This window comes from Balaenoptera musculus, chromosome 1 (genome assembly GCF_009873245.2).
Source record: "Balaenoptera musculus isolate JJ_BM4_2016_0621 chromosome 1, mBalMus1.pri.v3, whole genome shotgun sequence".
Lineage (NCBI taxonomy): Eukaryota > Metazoa > Chordata > Mammalia > Artiodactyla > Balaenopteridae > Balaenoptera > Balaenoptera musculus.
This window is the reverse complement of record NC_045785.1, coordinates 95,807,636-95,824,195: the sequence shown is the minus strand read 5'-3', so window position 1 is coordinate 95,824,195 and position 16,560 is coordinate 95,807,636. Positions and strand designations below refer to the sequence as shown.

Sequence of the window (16,560 nt, the reverse complement as noted above, 5' to 3'; positions counted from 1 at the left end):
TAAAAAAAAAAAAGAATCCGTCTGCCAATGCAGGGGACAAGGGTTCGATCCCTGGTCCGGGAAGATCCCTGGTCTGAGAAGATCCCACACGCCGTGGAGCAACTAAGCCCGTGCGCCAGAACTACTGAGCCTGTGCTCTAGAGCCCGTGAGCCACAGCTACTGAGCCCACATGCCACAACTACTGAAGCCTGTGCACCTAGAGCCCGTGCTCCGCAACAAAGAGAAGCCACCGCAATGAGAAGCCCGAGCACTGCAACGAAGAGTAGGCCCCGCTCGCCGCAACTAAAGCAGCAACGAAGACCCAACGCAGCCAAACATAAATAAATAAATAAATAAATAAATAAATTTATAAAAAAGAAAAAAAGAATAGCACCAAAAAAAAGAATACCTGTCCTCGTAGACTTCACATTCTTGTCAAAAGAGATAGACAATTAAAATATACACATATATGTATGTATATGCACACATATGTACATATGTAAAATATCTGTCAGATAGTAAAGAGTGTTATGGAGAAAAATAAAACAGGAAAGAGGAGAGGTAATGGTGTGGGGTGGGATATTAACAGGACCTACCTCATAGAGTAACTGTAGGAACTGAGTTAATGCATGTTGGTCACTTAGAACACTCAATAAATATGAATTATTATTATTGTTATGAGCATATATTACTTTAGCATGTAAAAGTTAAAGATAATTTTTAAACAAACCCATGCCCCCAGGAACCTTTGACTAAAATCTCACCTCTTTCTTTAGTAGTTTCTGAAACTTCAAAATGGGGACATACTTTTTCATTTATGAGTATAAAATCATGTGGTCCAGCCACACTGGCCTTCTCCCCATCCCCTAAAGCACCAGACTCTTTCCTGTCTGCAAGCTTGTCTGCACATTTTCACCCACCAAACTCCTCCACTTCCTCAGCTCGCCGCTTAAACTCACTCCTCAGAGAGTCCTGCTCCAACCTCCCTGATCTAAATCAGATCTCCTCTCAAAATCTCTCAGCCTATCTTTCCCTTTTCTGGCATAGCACTTAACCAAATGCATAGGTCAGCTGGGGTGGTTATTTATGAATATCTACTTTGCTTTTCAAGCCAAAAAAACTCCTTCCCAGTGACCACCTAGGTGGGGAAATGTGAAAGAGAGGAGAGGGGAAGCCAGGCATAGCGTGGGTGGGCAGAGTTCTCACTCCAGTTTAGGTGGAGGGGGAAGCAGCTGAGAAGGGATTCAGAATAAGAATGATCTGTAGGGATTTTTATATTGTTTGCTATAGAATGAGCAAGCATTTTACTTCTCAGTCACAGTAAGAGCATCCCAAAACACTCTGAGGTCACTTAGGAGCTATAGATGGGATCCTTCTTGAAACACACAGGGTCCCTCCACTATGAGCCAAGCAAGAATGAAGGGGTGTGTGTGTGTGTGTGTGTGTGTGTGTGTGTGTGTGTGTTGCCTAGTGATTCATCAGAGTTTGAAAGGATTGATAGTTGGTTTGTTTTAATTTATTTTTGGCTGTGTTGGGTCTTTGTTGCTGTGCGCGGGCTTTCTCTAGTTGCGGCGAGCAGGGGCTACTCTTTGTTGCGGTCGCAGGCTTCTCATTGTGGTGGCTTCTCTTGTTGCGGAGCACAGGTTCTAGGCGTGCGGGCTTCAGTAGTTGTGGCACGTGGACTCAGTAGTTGTGGCTCGCGGGCTCTAGAGCGCAGGCTCAGTAGTTGTGGCGCACGGGCTTAGTTGGTTGCTCCGCGGCATGTGGGATCTTCCCAGACCAGGGTTCGAACCTGTGTCCCCTGCACTGGCAGGTGGATTCTTAACCACTGCGCCACCAGGGAAGCCCAGGATTGATAGTTTTGCCAAGGATGTGAGAAAACGTGCAAAGTTAATGGGAAGCAAAATTGATGCAATTTCTCCAAAAGAGGATGGAACAATATAAAGTATATGTGACTTTTGATCAAGGAATCCCCATTTCTAGAAATAAAACTTAAGGAGTTAACTGAATGATCTTACTCTCTCATCCAGCAATTCTATTTCTAGGAATTTATTCCAAGGAAGTAATGACAGATGTGTTGGAAAGAATATGTAAAAAGAGGCTCATCTTAGCATTGTTTATAATAGTCAAAAATTAGAAACATATGTTAACATATGTTTCTAACATATATGTTCAATGATGGGGGATTGGTTAAATAAATTTCATCAGTGGAATATTATTTATCTATTACATTAATTTACTAAGGGCCCACAATGTGCCAGATATTATTTTGGGTGTTGGAGACACAGCATGAAATGAAACACAAAAAGCCCTGCCTTCGTGGAGCTTACGTGTTAGTGGGAAAAGACAGAAATAAGTAAAATAAATAAAATATAGAGCATGTTAGAAAGTGGTAGTTTCTCTGGAGAAAATAAAACAGAAAATGGGATAGAAAGTGGGAAGACATTTCAACAAAAACTTGAAGGGGATTAAGAAATAAGCTGCATATCCTGGGAAAGAGCCTTCCAAGCAGAGAAAACAGCAATTGCCAAGACCCTGAGGGGGCAGGTTACCCCACAGGTCTGAGAAAGAGTGGGGAGGCTGGTGTGACTGGAGAGGAGGAGGTGAGGATTGTACCTACAGCCTTGTAGGCCAGTGTAAGGAGTTGGTTTCTACTTTGAGACAGGAAGCCTTTGGAAGGTTTTGAGCAGAGGAGGGGCAACATCTGTCTTATTCTCAGTAGGTTTTCTCTGGCTGAGCACTAGACAATATGTGGGCAAGGTGGAAGCAAAGAAACCAGTTGGGAAGTTTTTGCAATCTTCTGGATGAGAGGTGATGGCAGCTTCGAGAAGGGTGTGTAGCAGTGGAAGTGTAAGAAGCAATCAAATTCTGGATACATTTTGAATGTAGAGCTAACAAGAGTTTCTCATGAGTTGGATATAGGGAGTAAGAGAGAGAGGTCAGGATTTGGGGCCTGAGCAAGTGGAAGGATGGGGTTGCCATTAGCTGAGATGAGGAAGATTCTGGGAAGCACATTGTTGATGGAGGTGGAGAAATCAGATGTTTTGGACATGGGAAATCTGAGCTTCCAATCAAATTTGTACATAGAGAGGTCATGTATGCAGCTATGTGTACAAGTCTGGAGTTCAGGGATGAGATCTAGGTTGGAGGTATGAATTTGGGAGTTGTTGATGTCCACATGGTGTTTAAAGCCATGGCGTTGCATGAGATCACCAAAGGAATGAAAATAGAAGACGATGGATAGAAAGAGAGATGATAGGTAGATAGATAGACAGGTAGATAGATAGACAGATAGATAGATAGATAGATAGATAGATAGGTAGATAATAGATGTTCCTGAGGAACTGCCAGATTTAGAACTCAGGGACATGAGGGGAAAAAAATCAATCAAGGGGACACCAGGGGCATAAAAAAATAAACCACCCATTAGAGAATTGGTGCCCTGAAAACCAAGAGAAGAAAGTGTTCCTAGTTGGTGAGAGTGATCACTGCTCTACCAATTGCTGGTGGATGAAGTGTAATTGAGACTGAGAAATCACCATTGATTGAGAAAGAGCAGTTTTGGTAGAGTTGTGGGGATGAAAGTCGGCTTGGAGTGGATTCAAAAGAGAAGGGAGGGCTTCCCTGGTGGCGCAGTGGTTGAGAATCTGCCTGCCAATGCAGGGGACACGGGTTCGAGCCCTGGTCTGGGAAGATCCCACATGCCGCGGAGCGACTAGGCCCGTGAGCCACAATTGCTGAGCCTGCGCGTCTGGAGCCTGTGCTCTGCAACAAGAGAGGCCGTGATAGTGAGAGGCCCACGCACTGCAAAGAAGAGTGGCCCCCGCTCGCCGCAACTAGAGAAAGCCCTCGCACAGAAACGAAGACCCAACACAGCCATAAATAAATAAATTAATTAATTTTAAAAAATACAAACTAGAAATTAAAAAAAAAAAAAGAGAAGGGAAAGGGTGGATGTAGAGACAGTGATCATAGACGTTACAGGAATTCAAAGGATTTTGCTACAAAGGGGAGCAGTAAAATAGGGTGGCAGTTGGAGGGGGAAGTGACACTCAAGAGAAGTTGTTGAGTTGGGGTTTTTTTTCCTATTTTTAAGATAGAAATTATAGCATGTTTGAAGATTGATAGGAATGATTCAGTAGATGGGAAAAATGGATGACTCCAGAGAGAGGGAAGACTTGCTGACCTACATTAAGAAGGTGAGAAGGGGGACTTCCCTGGTGGCCCAGTGGGTAAGACTCCACACTCCCAATGCAGGGGTCCCAGGTTCAATCCCTGGTCAGGGAACTAGATCCTGCATGTTGCAACTAAAAAAAAAAAAAGATCCCGTGTGCCACAACGAAGATCCAGTGCGGCCAAGTAAATAAATAAATAAATATTTTTTTAAAAAAAGAAGAAGAAGGTGAGAAGGGATGGGTCTAGTATGGATGGTCAAAGCGAAAGGGTTGACATTAGGGATTAGTCAGGATAGGTAGTTCATCTGGTTCCTCATTAAAATGGTGTTATGCAAGGCCATCTAATGACTTAGAATGATGTTCCATTACGTTTTCTAAAAGCAGATCATAAAACAGTAAGAAGCATATTTACTGAGCACTTACTCTATGCTCTGCATTTTGCAAAGCACTTTAAGCATTATCTTGCCTAATTCTCCCAGTGATCCACCTGACTCCTTCAATCAGTTGCCAAATCCTCTAACTTCTACCTTCAGCATGTTTTTCATATCCACGCCTTTCTATTTATCCCACTGCCACCATCCCAGTGCAGTCCCTTTGTTAACCTCCTCCTTGACCTCTGTAAGATCTTTTGAACTGGTCTTCTTGCCTCCATCTCTCTGCTCTCACCTTTTGGCCTATCTCAACCTTATTTACTTTATATTCATGCTAATCCATTACCTCTGCTAAGAATCCTTCAGAGATTCTCCGCTTAGTTTCCCACTTACCAATCTTGATTTCTGTGGTACCCCACACCTACTCCACATTTCAGCCACGTGGTCTACTTGCAATTCTCAGGATCTTTTCCTTGGGTTCCTCTCTCTATCTAGAAATCATGCTCCCTCCATCTCTGCCTGTTGAAATTCTGCTGATTATTCCAGAAGCAGGTCAAGTGTCAACTGTTCAAATATGTTTTCTTCTTTTCCTATCAACCTCTATATTGCCATTCCCGCATTGCTTACCACATGTTAACATTATGTCATCATTTGTACGTCATTATTTGTGGACTTATCTTTTCTGCCTACCAATATTTCTGAAGCCCCTATGACATGTCAAGGATATATACTAGGCATTTTACATGTGTTATACAATTTAATTCAATCCTCACAATAGCCTTGTGAGATAGGTGTTACCATCCCCATTTTACAGATCAAGAATCTGAAGCTGTCCGAAGTTAATTAACTTGCTCGAAGTAGCATCCTTACTAAGTGGCAGAGTCATCATTCATTCACCAAATTTTATTCTAATCCATGTCTGCCAGATTCCTAAGCCCTCTGGGCTTTTCAACATAGCTTGGGATGTCCCTTTGGGGGCAATTAGCACTGAAGCCTCAGGGCAATACCGATCTGGGAAAGGCAGGTTTCTCTTCCTCTCTCATTTGATTTAGATTCATTGTGCTATAGAAAATGCTCCTTTGGCTCTCAGTCAGCACTTAGCCTGGGCTAGCACAGGACTAAAGAAATGATTCATGAAGACAAACACCACACAGGATGTTTAGTTCCACTGGTGACCCTGATTATTGTAAAACTGTGAAAGGAACGCCAAGCCCCAGCACACGTTTAGCAATCTAGAACTCCCAGCTCTCTGCCTCCTCAGTTTAGGCTTTACCCTAAACCTCTTTGTTCCCTGATTCGATCCAGACGGATGCCTCAGATTTCAGAAACAAGGCAGGAACAGAATTTTTGTCATTAGGGTCAGCCTTGGCCGATAAGACTCCCTGCCATTAATACCCAGCAAAGACTCACAAGAAATTCATATGAAGAGTAAGAACAGGGAAGGGTTAGTCTACCCTGAATTGGTTTTTTCACCATTTAGGATTGGAAGCCCCTAAAACTTATTGGGTCAATTCATACTGCCAAACAAAGAATATTATAATAATGGGTTTATTCTCTTCCTTATTGTTTTGGAGTCGAGGGTGTTCAGCAGCCACTGTTTGCTCAAGAAGAGTGTAAACAGGACTTGCTGACGCCTGTGGCCAACATAGATGACTCTTAAGCCACTTTTACTCCGGCATGGGGTGTGGATCTAATGGTAAAGAAGCTGAATGGGAAAGAGAGTTAGGTAACTCTAATTTGTGTTTTATTTGTATTTTCTCTTTCAGTCCTCAAAGCAATCTTTTTTGAGGTAGGTGTTATTGAAATACCAATTCTACAGATCCAAAAACTGGGTGGTAAGTAACAGGCAGGGACTGGAACCCTGGTATGTTGAGTTCCACAGCTTTCCACTGCCCTCAGCTCATGCTGTGTGGCAAGGCCTTTTGCTTAGGCAAATGCCAATCATTTAAAAAGGACTAAAGGCAAAATTTCTACACAAGTTAGAGCTCTCAAGTATCAATACTCTTCCCTCCCTCCCAAGCAAGATGATACAAAGTGTTTAATTTCTTAAATGTCTCATATTTTCCATAGTCCACAAAGATCTCAACAAGAAGTGGTAGTTGAACTGTAGGATTGTTACCTTCCATACAGGGGACTCCCATGTTGGATTCTTAGGCAAGTGAGTTTGCTTGATGGAACTCACTTGGTTGGTTAGACCACAGGCCACCAAGGCCAGTAAGCAACACTCACTGACAAAATCATCCTGTTCCCAGCCATCTTTAAAACAGGTCATAAAGTGGCTGGGTGAAAATGTGGATGGCCCAGGGCAGGACACTGCTGGGACTGATAAAAGTTACAAAAATGTCCACTGACTGGGGTCACTTGTTCATATTCATGAATGAAGTGAAGTATCTTTATTCACACAAAAATTCTCTTCTCTCTTCCCACCTCCCTCACTTCTTCATGATCTGTTTTGTTATAGATGGTCTAATGGTTAGAATACCGTCATAATAATACATTTCCATTTGGGATGGGGTTATGGTTGCTAATCAGTAGTTAACAATGACAACTTACAACTAATATTTCAACCTCTCAAAACCTTAGCCAAGTATGACATTTCAGATTAATTGTACAGGGCTAGACTCTTAATGTATTACAAAGTCTTTCACATTTCACGTAGATAACAACTTTTATTTGCCTTCCGCCATGAAGTTCTTGTAAATATGTTGTTGCTGCCTCTGCCATATGGTTTTTAAAAAGTTACTCAGAACACAACCAATTATTGTTATTTCAATACCATAGAAACTACTGAGTTTTGTTACTCCTTTTTTTGTATCCCTCCAAAAGAATGTTCAAAGGCATTTTTGACTGGAAGACATTCCCTACTTATTCTCTGAATTATGTTGGCAACATTTTAGAAACACCTTGAAAAAGACTTACGACATATGTCAGCAAAAGTCCAGAGAAGGAAAGTAGAGATTGGCTGAAAGTGAGATACTACAGAACTCAAAGTCTGGCCAAAGGTGAGTCATGCAGTGCCAGGTACACTAAAGAAAGCACACCGGGGGAGGCAAACTATAAACAGGATCCACATTTAGCAGCCCACAAGGTAACTGGATGTTTAATACCAAGGGAAGAGAGGTGATGGGATCCTTCAGTCCCCCTTGCAGACCTCCCATTTTCACACTTTCTTGAAGCCATGATAAAATCACAAGGATTCCCACTTCGATCCATTATTTTCCTTTGGCCTTCCAAACTCCTTTCTTACCCCACTTCTCCCTTTTCCCACTTTCTATTTTGCCCCTCTTTACATAATCTTTGGTTTTCCACCACTTTTAAGGTAATTTCATCCCCGCTGGGAAACAACCCATGTCTTCTCCTTCCCTCATTCCCAAGTCCAGGGACTCAGGTCCCTCCTGAGGTCCTTGGAGCTGGGACCTTTCCCCTGAGCTCAGCAGCCCAAGCTGTGAGGCTGATCTATTTCGTGAGTCCTCCAGTGGGCTGGCTTCTCCATGACGCCAGTCTGCTCCTCTTCCTCCCCCACCCCCCCATCCCCAAAGAAACCTAAACTCCGTGGCCTCTGAAACTGTCTGTGTCTGGGTCCCAAGTTCCCCGCCGGGATCCAAGCTTTTTCTGACCTAAGTGGGGTCGGGTCGGGGAGGAGAGTACCTCTTTGCAGGCGTGAAGCTCCGGTCCCGCTCCCTGAGTCACCTGGAAGGTGGTCCCAACCCAGAGCAGCAGCCACAGAAGCCGGAGTGTGCGCGGCTCAGTTCTTCCCCTGCCTCTGGCAGAGGGATGGAGGCTGTGCCCAGGCTCAGCCATAGTGTTGTTCTGAGCGAGCGGCAGCAGCGGCTCAGGTGCTGCGGCTGCAGCTACTGCTGGAAGAAGGCGGAAAAAAAGGGGAGGGAGATTCACAGGGGGGAGGACGAAAGGGGCTGGGCTCGCTTCAGTCACCTCCCTGCGGCTACGCCTAGGCCGCCCATCCTTCCTCCTCCCTCCTTCCTCTTCTCCTCCTCCTACCCACGTCGCCTTGGCAACCGCCTCCTCGTTCCCTCCGCGCGGGTGGGGCAGGGACCACTCGCTCCTCTGCCGCTCACCTGCCGGTCGCCATGGCAGCCGGCGCCACTGGCGCGCGCGGCGTGGGAATGCGAGCGCCCAGGGTCTGCAACCGTCCCAACAGGCGCGCACAGGGCTCGTGTAAAGAACGCGGTGGAAACAACCTCCAAGCCATCGCCACCAAATTCATTATTTCTTAGCCATCGGCTACTTATGAGCACCTTTAATTTTGCAGACGTGGCGTTCTACATATACTTATTAAGCACCTCCTATGTGTGAAGCGATAGAAAAATGATTGAGATGCCGTCTCTTCTCCAGAGCTTATAGCCTGGAAGAGTGGCCCCGGTACGTGTCACCTACTGTAACAGCCTCTTCTGGAGATCTTACTTCCACCCCGCCAAATCCATCTGTGCCTTTACAACCGACGCTATGCGAAGCCCTGAGACTCGTATAGTTAAACCGAGTTTAAGCAAGGAGAATTTGCCTTAGCCGGCAATTTTCCAAGCACGACACCTGGACTCTTCTGTCTCTTGACATCCCCATTCTCTCATCGCTTTGAGAAATCCTTTGGTTAGATGCCAGGAGGAAGGACATTTCTGGGCCACCTTTTAGGAATTCTTTCTTTAACTGAAGTCTTTTGCAGAAGAGCTGTTCGGCGTTTTTCACCGAAGTCTCACGAGTGCAAATCCAGGGCTCCCCGGTACACTCAGCGGCGCTTTCCCTCTGCGTTCCCAGTAGCTTCTTCCCGAGGGGCCTCCCGCGTTGGACCGCCAGGTGGCGCCCTTCTCGGAGGGAATTCGCCTCAGTCATAGACGGCGGGGCAGTTGCCTGGCAACTGAAATTGGGCGTGCCAAACAATTGGGACCCCGGCTCCTCCGCTTGCAAGATTGTGTGCGGCTGCGCGTGCCTCTCATCACGCTTGACAGTGTCTCGCTCGGCATTTTACCATGCCTCTCACCCGAGACCCTTTCCAGAATCCTACGTTGGATAACGATGATTCCTACTTGGGAAAACTGCGGGCTTCCGAGGTACTGAGGTTTCTTGCGCAGATTCTCAGTAGGGTCGACCGCACTCTTCTTTCTGTCGGCGCGACAGGAAGAGATGGTAACTTAAAGGACTCTGGTGAGGACACTGAGTCAGGTACCGGAGAAGTCTGTTTTCTGCCTTCCTCCATGTCCCCATATTCAGGGCTGCCAACATTTCACAGGTGCTTTTGAGCAGAGGCAAGTGGCGTCCTCGTCCAGAGGAACAAGAGGCACTCACAGCCCTAAGCAATGATTGGTATAATGGGGCTTACCCAGGCCCAGGTTCCACTTTTCTCGTAGAAGTATTTGAGATGTTTGAAGTGGTGAAAAATAAGGTGAACTAAATGGTAATTGTAGCTTAATAACAAAATCAAAGCACTCCCTTTTGTTTATTCAACATTTATTATTTACTGTATGCCGGGCACTCTGCTAAAGACTGAGGATGTATAGACACATTAGATTAGCTCCTGTTCTCATGGAAATCTAGTAGAAAAGCCAGACTGACAACAGCAACAGCAAAAGTGCTTGCACAACAGCACATGTGTTGTGACAGTTAAATGTGGTGTGTCATGGGACACAGGAGCTTAAAGGAAAGCCTCCCAGAGCAGGTGAGTTTTGACATCCAAATATGAGTCAGCTGGACCAGGGGAGGGAGGAGGTGGAATGTAAGTTAGGAGGAAGGAAACAGGAACCAGACATTCAAGGCAAAAGGAGCAGCAGGTGCACATACATGGAGAGGAGGATGAGGGTGGCCTCTTTGGGACCAAAGAGTCCAAAGTGGCTGAAGCGTCGGTGTGAAATGGAGGAGTGGAGAGGGTGGAAGCTGGAGAGGTGACCCTCCTGGGCTGGGTGTGCTGTGTACACCACGCTAGTGAGCTAGGTTTTCATCCTGGGGAATCATCTCCCAGGAGTGGCATACTAGATGGGTGTCGTAGAAAGCACAAGTGGCAGTGGATTGGACAGGATGTTAGTGCGACAAGAGGCATCAGCTATGAGGCTGGTGCAGCGATCTCCAGGAGGAGTAACAGATGTACAGCAGTGATGCAGGGGATGGCGGTAAGAGGCAAAGGGCAGGACTGATGGGACTTTGTGGCTGACTGGATATGGGCTCAAGAGAGTGGATGAGTCCAGGAGAGCTCCCAGGTTTCTGAGGGCTTACCTGATACCATTTACTGAATGAGGCATCCAGGCAAAGCAGGTTTGGGGAGAAAGATGTTGAGATCAGTTATGTAGCTGTTGCTTTTGTGGTGCCTGTGGGACATTTCCATAGAGATGAAGAGTAGGCAACATGGTTGAGAGCTGTGGGTTGAAGATGTCTGGAAGCCACAGTATTCATCTGGTGGTTGAAGCTATAGGAGAGAATGAGCTCATCCAGTGAATGTGAGAGTCAGAAAGGCAGAGACAAACCCCCTGGAGAATACCACTAAGGGACAGAGAGAAAAAGCAGAGCTGAGAAGGAAGCTGAGAAGTAATAGCCAGAGGCAGGAGGAGAACCAGGAGGAGCTGGACCCACATAGGATGGAGAGAACATTTCGTGGAATCAGAGTCGTGGTGCAGAAACCGCAGAGGTCAGTAAGATCAGGACTGAAAAGGATCCACCTGACCTAGCCGCAAAGGTCAGTGGTTGCCAGCAAGAGTAGTTTCAGTGGGTGCTTGAGGCAGAGGCCAGACTGCAGTGGGCGGAAGAGGGAATGGGAATGGGGAGGAAGTGGAGGTGGCAAGTGTTGACTCTTTAAGAAGGCTGGCTCGGTAGGGAAGGTCATGGAGTGGTAGCTAGACAGTGACAAAGGAATGAGGAGAAGCCGGGTACAGGGGATGGCAGGATAGCGCAGGGCCCTAAAGCACCAGGAAGGGTTCAGGGAAGGGTGATTCTTGAATAAAAGGGACTTCCCTTTCTCTGAGATGGAAGGAAAATGGATGTGAAGATGGCACTCACGCTTGACAGGCTTGACTTTCTAAGTGAAAGACCGTCTCAGCCTTCTGCTTATAGAGATGATGAGGCTTATGCAGCCTTCGAGGAATGGGAAGAGAGCTGCCTATGCTTGCATCATATGTATTTGTAGTTTTCCCATTTCCTTTTTCATCTTTCTTGGTGACAGTATAGTGCCTGGTTCACACCATTCAATTAATGCCTAATTGAGCTGAGTCACACAGCACTGTGTTATATACAGGGGAGGAGGAGGGTTCCTACATCGGATAGGTTGAATGAGATTTCTACTAGGTTGTAGTTGTACTAACTGGAATTCAGTCATTGATTCAATCAATATTTCATTTTAGAACACCATGTGTTAGGTCGCTGTGCTAGGCACTGGGGATACAGTGGTGAACAGTATGGCATTTTACATGTAATGAAGAAATCAGCTGTGTGCTTTTCATATTCGTACTTGCGGGGTTTTAATTAGAGGACTGAACATCCAATGAACTTTTTGACATTCCTGCAGACACAATGACCCTTCCCTGCTTACTGAAATTTTCTCACCTGCCTAGACACGGCTCTCTCCTGATTCTCTTGTCTCTGACTGCTCCCACCGCCACCCCCATTATAATATTGTGCAGTCCTCATGAACCACCTCTTCCTTGTTGGTCAGACGCCTTTTTGCAGGCTTCAACCACCACTTCAGGGGGTGACCCCCAGATCGCTACTACTTGTTCTGAGCTCTCCTCCAACAACTGCACACTTCCAATTTCCTACCTGTTAATTGCATTAGGATATCTTATCTCTTCTCCAAGCTCAGGACTTCTAAACCTGAGCTCATCTTGCCTCTCTGCTCCCCACCCTTCACTTCCTGTCCCACTTCACCCCTTTCCCTGTATTCCTGGCCCATTTCTGTCAGTTCTAAGATTAAAACCTTAGGAGGATCAGAAGCCTGGGAGTCTTGCCCCATTTCGTTCTTCTCTTTTAGATGTCTGCGATTCAATTAAAATGGGATGGGATAAGGGGATGGATGTCACTGAAGCCATCACATCAGCAAGGCCTCTGGTAACGAGGAGTGGGTGTGGTTTCTCTTTTGCAGAAACTGCCATATAAGAACCCAACTCACCTTGCTCAGCAACAGGAACCCTGGTGTCGACTCAGCTCAACTCCCACAATCACGTCCATGAGGCAGGATGTTTATTTTTTTGATCCTGAGGTACCTAGCACTGAAATGCTATTTCTCCTTATATCCACTTAGGACTAATTAATATCCCTTTTGAAAGGTAGTCTGTCCCTGACTACCTTAGCATCTTTATCTTGTCCCCAATCCAAGATCCTACCAAATCTAAAACCAAATACAAACCTATCAGCTTCCTCTGTGAAGTCAGAAGGCTTGGGTTTTGCTGCAGTTGATTATCTGGAGTAAATCATTCTCTCACCAGACTTCTCATTATAACCATGAACAAGGTAAGGCCCATTAAGCTCAAGTCAAGGACAATATAGTGGTTCTCATGTCTCCAGGAGAGCTCCCCACTCCTTAGACCTAACCATGAGACAATTCTATATGGACAAGAGTTAAGAAGTCATCATGTATAGTAATTTGGTATGTAGGGAGTTGGTGGATCTCAGGCCCAAAAGGGGTTCACTCTGCTTTGGGGGAAGAGTAGATCCCAACAGAACCCGACTGGAGCAGGTGCAAATGTGGCAAGTTAACCCTGGGGGTGGCGGGGTTGGCTTCCTCCGTAGATACCGAAGGATGATCTGGATTTCCGATTAGCAGCCTTGTACAACCACCACACAGGGACGTTCAAGAGCAAAAGTGAGACACTGATACACCAGGAGACCATTCAGGATACCCATGGGTAAGTGGTGGAGGCGGAGCCTCTCCCTAAGGACAATGCCAATCAAGTAAGGTAAAGTGTCACCTGGGAAATAAAAATCAATAGGTTCTTGTTTGTATAGATTTCTGTATTTTTTACTTCTGTAATACAAGTTCTGTTTTTTTATTTTCTAAAATGAACAGAGACCTTCCAAGATTGTGCTCATCTGTAGAACAAAATCTTTGGTTAATTCCAGAGGGTAAAAAGGGCCTTCGGCTGCTTTATTTTTAAGGTTGCATGCAACTCTTTCCCTCCTTACCTTTCTTCTCCTGATTGATTTCACTCTCCCATGTTCTTCCCCACACCATCTTCTAGAATCAAGATCCAATTCCCTGGAGAATTTTTATCCCCTCCCCAGCCACCCCCCGTCACTTCCCGAGCTAACATCAGACACTGGATCAACCCTAAGAAGGAGTCTATTCACAGCATCCAGGGATCCATAGGTAAGGGTCAGAAGACTGAGGGGTGGGAGGCAGATGGGTGGTGCAAGAGTTTTTCTAAATGGTCACAGGAATCAGGGAGTTGAGGTGATTGGCTCTTAGGGAACATCGGGGATAACTGAGAGTCTGGCACATATCAGACTAAAACCAGGGGACATGCTGACTGTAGAGCTAGGAAATGAATTCAGTTTTTCAGAGCCACTACCTCAGCCTTAGGTCTAGGGGACAAAAATTTTCAGCAAAGGGCAGAAACCGGGGAGTGAAAGACCTATAGCTACCTCCCATCAGTCCTCTAATATGCCAGTTTCCTCAGCTGTTAGAACCTTCTTCATTGTCCCCATAAATGTATGGGCGACAAGTTCCCAGAAAAGGCAAAGGATCTGAAATTCACAGCCCACTCCCTCTCCTCTTTTCTCCACAGTGTCCCCTCACACTGCAGCCACCAATGGAGGGTATTCCCGAAAGAATGATGGTGGCTTCTTCTCCACCTAAGTGTTGACAGGCCCCTGGACTAATTAATCATATTGGAACATCCTGCCGCCCACCTCCATTAAATAGATTTGTGTAAGATGAAGCCTGGAGTATCTGTTACCCATGGACTACCAGTTGCCACATGACTACTCTTAAAATATGGAAGTTTCTCAACTTCTAGAAACTAGTCCTGTTGGGCATATTTGCAATTCGGAAAGTCATCTTGCTGAAAAGATACGGATTTAGGACAGAACAGCACTGTTTTTGGCAGGAGACAGGTATTCACGTTTTGTGAACTGGAGTCATTCAAACCATACCCATTCAACATTTCTTGCAAACTTTTTTTTTTTTTAATTTATTTTATTTTTGGCTGCGTTGGGTCTTTGTTGCTGCGTGTCGGCTTTCTCTAGTTGCAGCGAGCCGGGACTACTCTTTGTTGCGGTGCGCAGGCTTCTCACTGCGGTGGCTTCTCTTGTTGCGGAGCACCGGCTCTAGGCCCGCGGGCTTCAGTAGTTGTGGCACGCGAGCTCTAGAGCACAGGCTCAGTAGTTGTGGCGCACAGTTGCTCCGCGGCATGTGGGATCTTCCCGGACCAGGGCTCGAACCTGTGTGCCCTGCATTGGCAGGCGGATTCTTAACCACTGCGCCACCAGGGAAGCCCCTCTTGCAAACTTTTATGTGTCAGGTACTGAGCTAAGTGTTGGGAAAACAAGAATGGACATAGTCCATTCTCTTGAGCTTACAAACACTAATTTTAGTAGCTCTTTGTGACATTAACACTTATGCTGAGGTCACGCTTAACAGATTTCAGACCTTCTGGATTTAGTCATCTGCTGAGCTCTACTTTTCCATGAGGGCTCCATCTCCCTGGCTCCTTGCCATTGTTCATTCTCTTAACCCTGCTGTCTCCTTGCCCGGGAGTCAATTCTCTTTTCTTTGCCTTGATTTGTGCTGTGATATGTAGCCCCTTATTCTTGGAAACAGCGTTCAACAATCTGATCCTAGGGTCTGAAGGTACCTAAAAACTGATACAGTAATGTGGTTTCTAAAATTCAAGCCACTCACAGGAGCCTGCTGTTAAAATGAGCAATAAATGGCAGACCTTTTAGAATATTGTACACTAAAAGTTCCCATTTCTAAGATTGGACAGCATATGCATTGTTGAATAAATCAGATATGAAAGGGCTTCTTCCTGGTACTCAGGTGCAGGGTCAATACCACCAAACTATTACAGCCCCTCTTCCACCGAGATACTCCAATCTGTTCATAGCGTTTGCTGCCAAGTGGCAAAATTGTTTCAGTTCTCTTTATTTAGAATAGCTGAAAGTGACAGAGGGGGGTGACTCTCTGGGATAATCACCTCATGTGGGTTGATACTGAACATCAAAAAATTTATTACTGCGATCCATGCATGGAGGCTTTAAATAATATAGATTCCTAGACCCCCCCCCCCCCGATAATTCTAATTCAGTAAATCCGGTACGGGTTCCTGGAATCTGAATTCTTATAAGGTCTCCAAGTTCTCTTACGGATATATACACGTATACAGACATGCATATATACATATATCCCTTCGCGGCAGGCGCTGTATAGTGCCTTTTGACCGTGGGCACCAGTGCTGGCACCATACAAAAGAGTTATCATGACAAGTCGGGTCTAAAGAAAAAAACGGAGGCGGCTACAAAACAAAACTGCAGCGGGGAACAAGGCCTCCATATCCTTTCAGCTCCCGCTCCCGCGGGCGGGGCGACGGCTCATTCAACCTCCGTCCGCCAGCGCCCGGGGCCCGCAGCCGACCGTTGACACGTTAGCCTCAACGCCACGGGCGGCCGTGCCCTGGGCCCGGGCTCAGATCAGAATCGCCTCGATAATCAGTGGCCCAGGACAAGCCCAGCCTCGTCTATCTGATCAATTCATCACTTCTGAGCGCCGGGCCCCGTAGGACCAGCTCCGGGACCTCCGGGACCGCAGCGTTGCCACCGCCCAAGGGGCCTCGCTGCACAGCGCCCCGAAGAAGGGGCTTCGCAGGAGGGGAGCTTTTCATTTCGGGTTGGTCCGGCGGGGCTGGAGTCACAACCCGATCAAATAAGATCAAGGTGTAGGCCGGGGGAGGGGCACGGGGGCGGGCGCACGCACTCGCCTTGCACGCACCACGTGCGCACTCACACATTCACGCGTCCACTCACACACTCAGCCCGCAGGCACCTTCCACACACCTCGCCACAGTTCTACCCAGCCTCACCCCACGCCGCTCTCCCTCCGGTGAAA

The 16,560-nt window shown here is 46.4% G+C and overlaps 2 protein-coding genes and 1 non-coding gene across 4 annotated transcripts in view; 1 reads left to right on the top strand and 2 right to left on the bottom strand.

Annotated features, from left to right (window-relative positions):
• ELAPOR1 (endosome-lysosome associated apoptosis and autophagy regulator 1) overlaps window positions 1–8,400 on the bottom strand; it is a 69,340-nt gene extending 60,940 nt beyond the window's left edge. Inside the window, exon 1 of the mRNA XM_036841272.1 lies at window positions 8,175–8,400. Within this exon, the coding sequence (XP_036697167.1) occupies window positions 8,175–8,327 (153 nt within the window). The 5' untranslated portion in view covers window positions 8,328–8,400. The remainder of the gene's footprint in view (window positions 1–8,174) is intronic.
• A 1,038-nt stretch (window positions 8,401–9,438) lies between these two features.
• Window positions 9,439–14,395, top strand: C1H1orf194 (chromosome 1 C1orf194 homolog). Of its 2 annotated transcripts, XM_036829771.1 has the most exons (5): window positions 9,439–9,589; window positions 12,601–12,717; window positions 13,248–13,363; window positions 13,697–13,824; window positions 14,243–14,395. In XM_036829771.1, exons 1-5 carry the CDS (start codon window positions 9,509–9,511, stop codon window positions 14,311–14,313), a joined length of 513 nt encoding a protein of 170 aa, XP_036685666.1. In that variant the 5' UTR covers window positions 9,439–9,508; the 3' UTR covers window positions 14,314–14,395. The 2 variants fall into 2 exon arrangements, with proteins under 2 accessions (XP_036685666.1, XP_036685667.1); XM_036829772.1 differs by lacking the exon at window positions 12,601–12,717 and having other exon boundaries at window positions 9,509–9,589; window positions 14,243–14,313.
• Window positions 14,396–16,140: 1,745 nt separating this feature from the next.
• On the bottom strand, window positions 16,141–16,560 carry LOC118887465. The gene has a single exon (XR_005018009.1).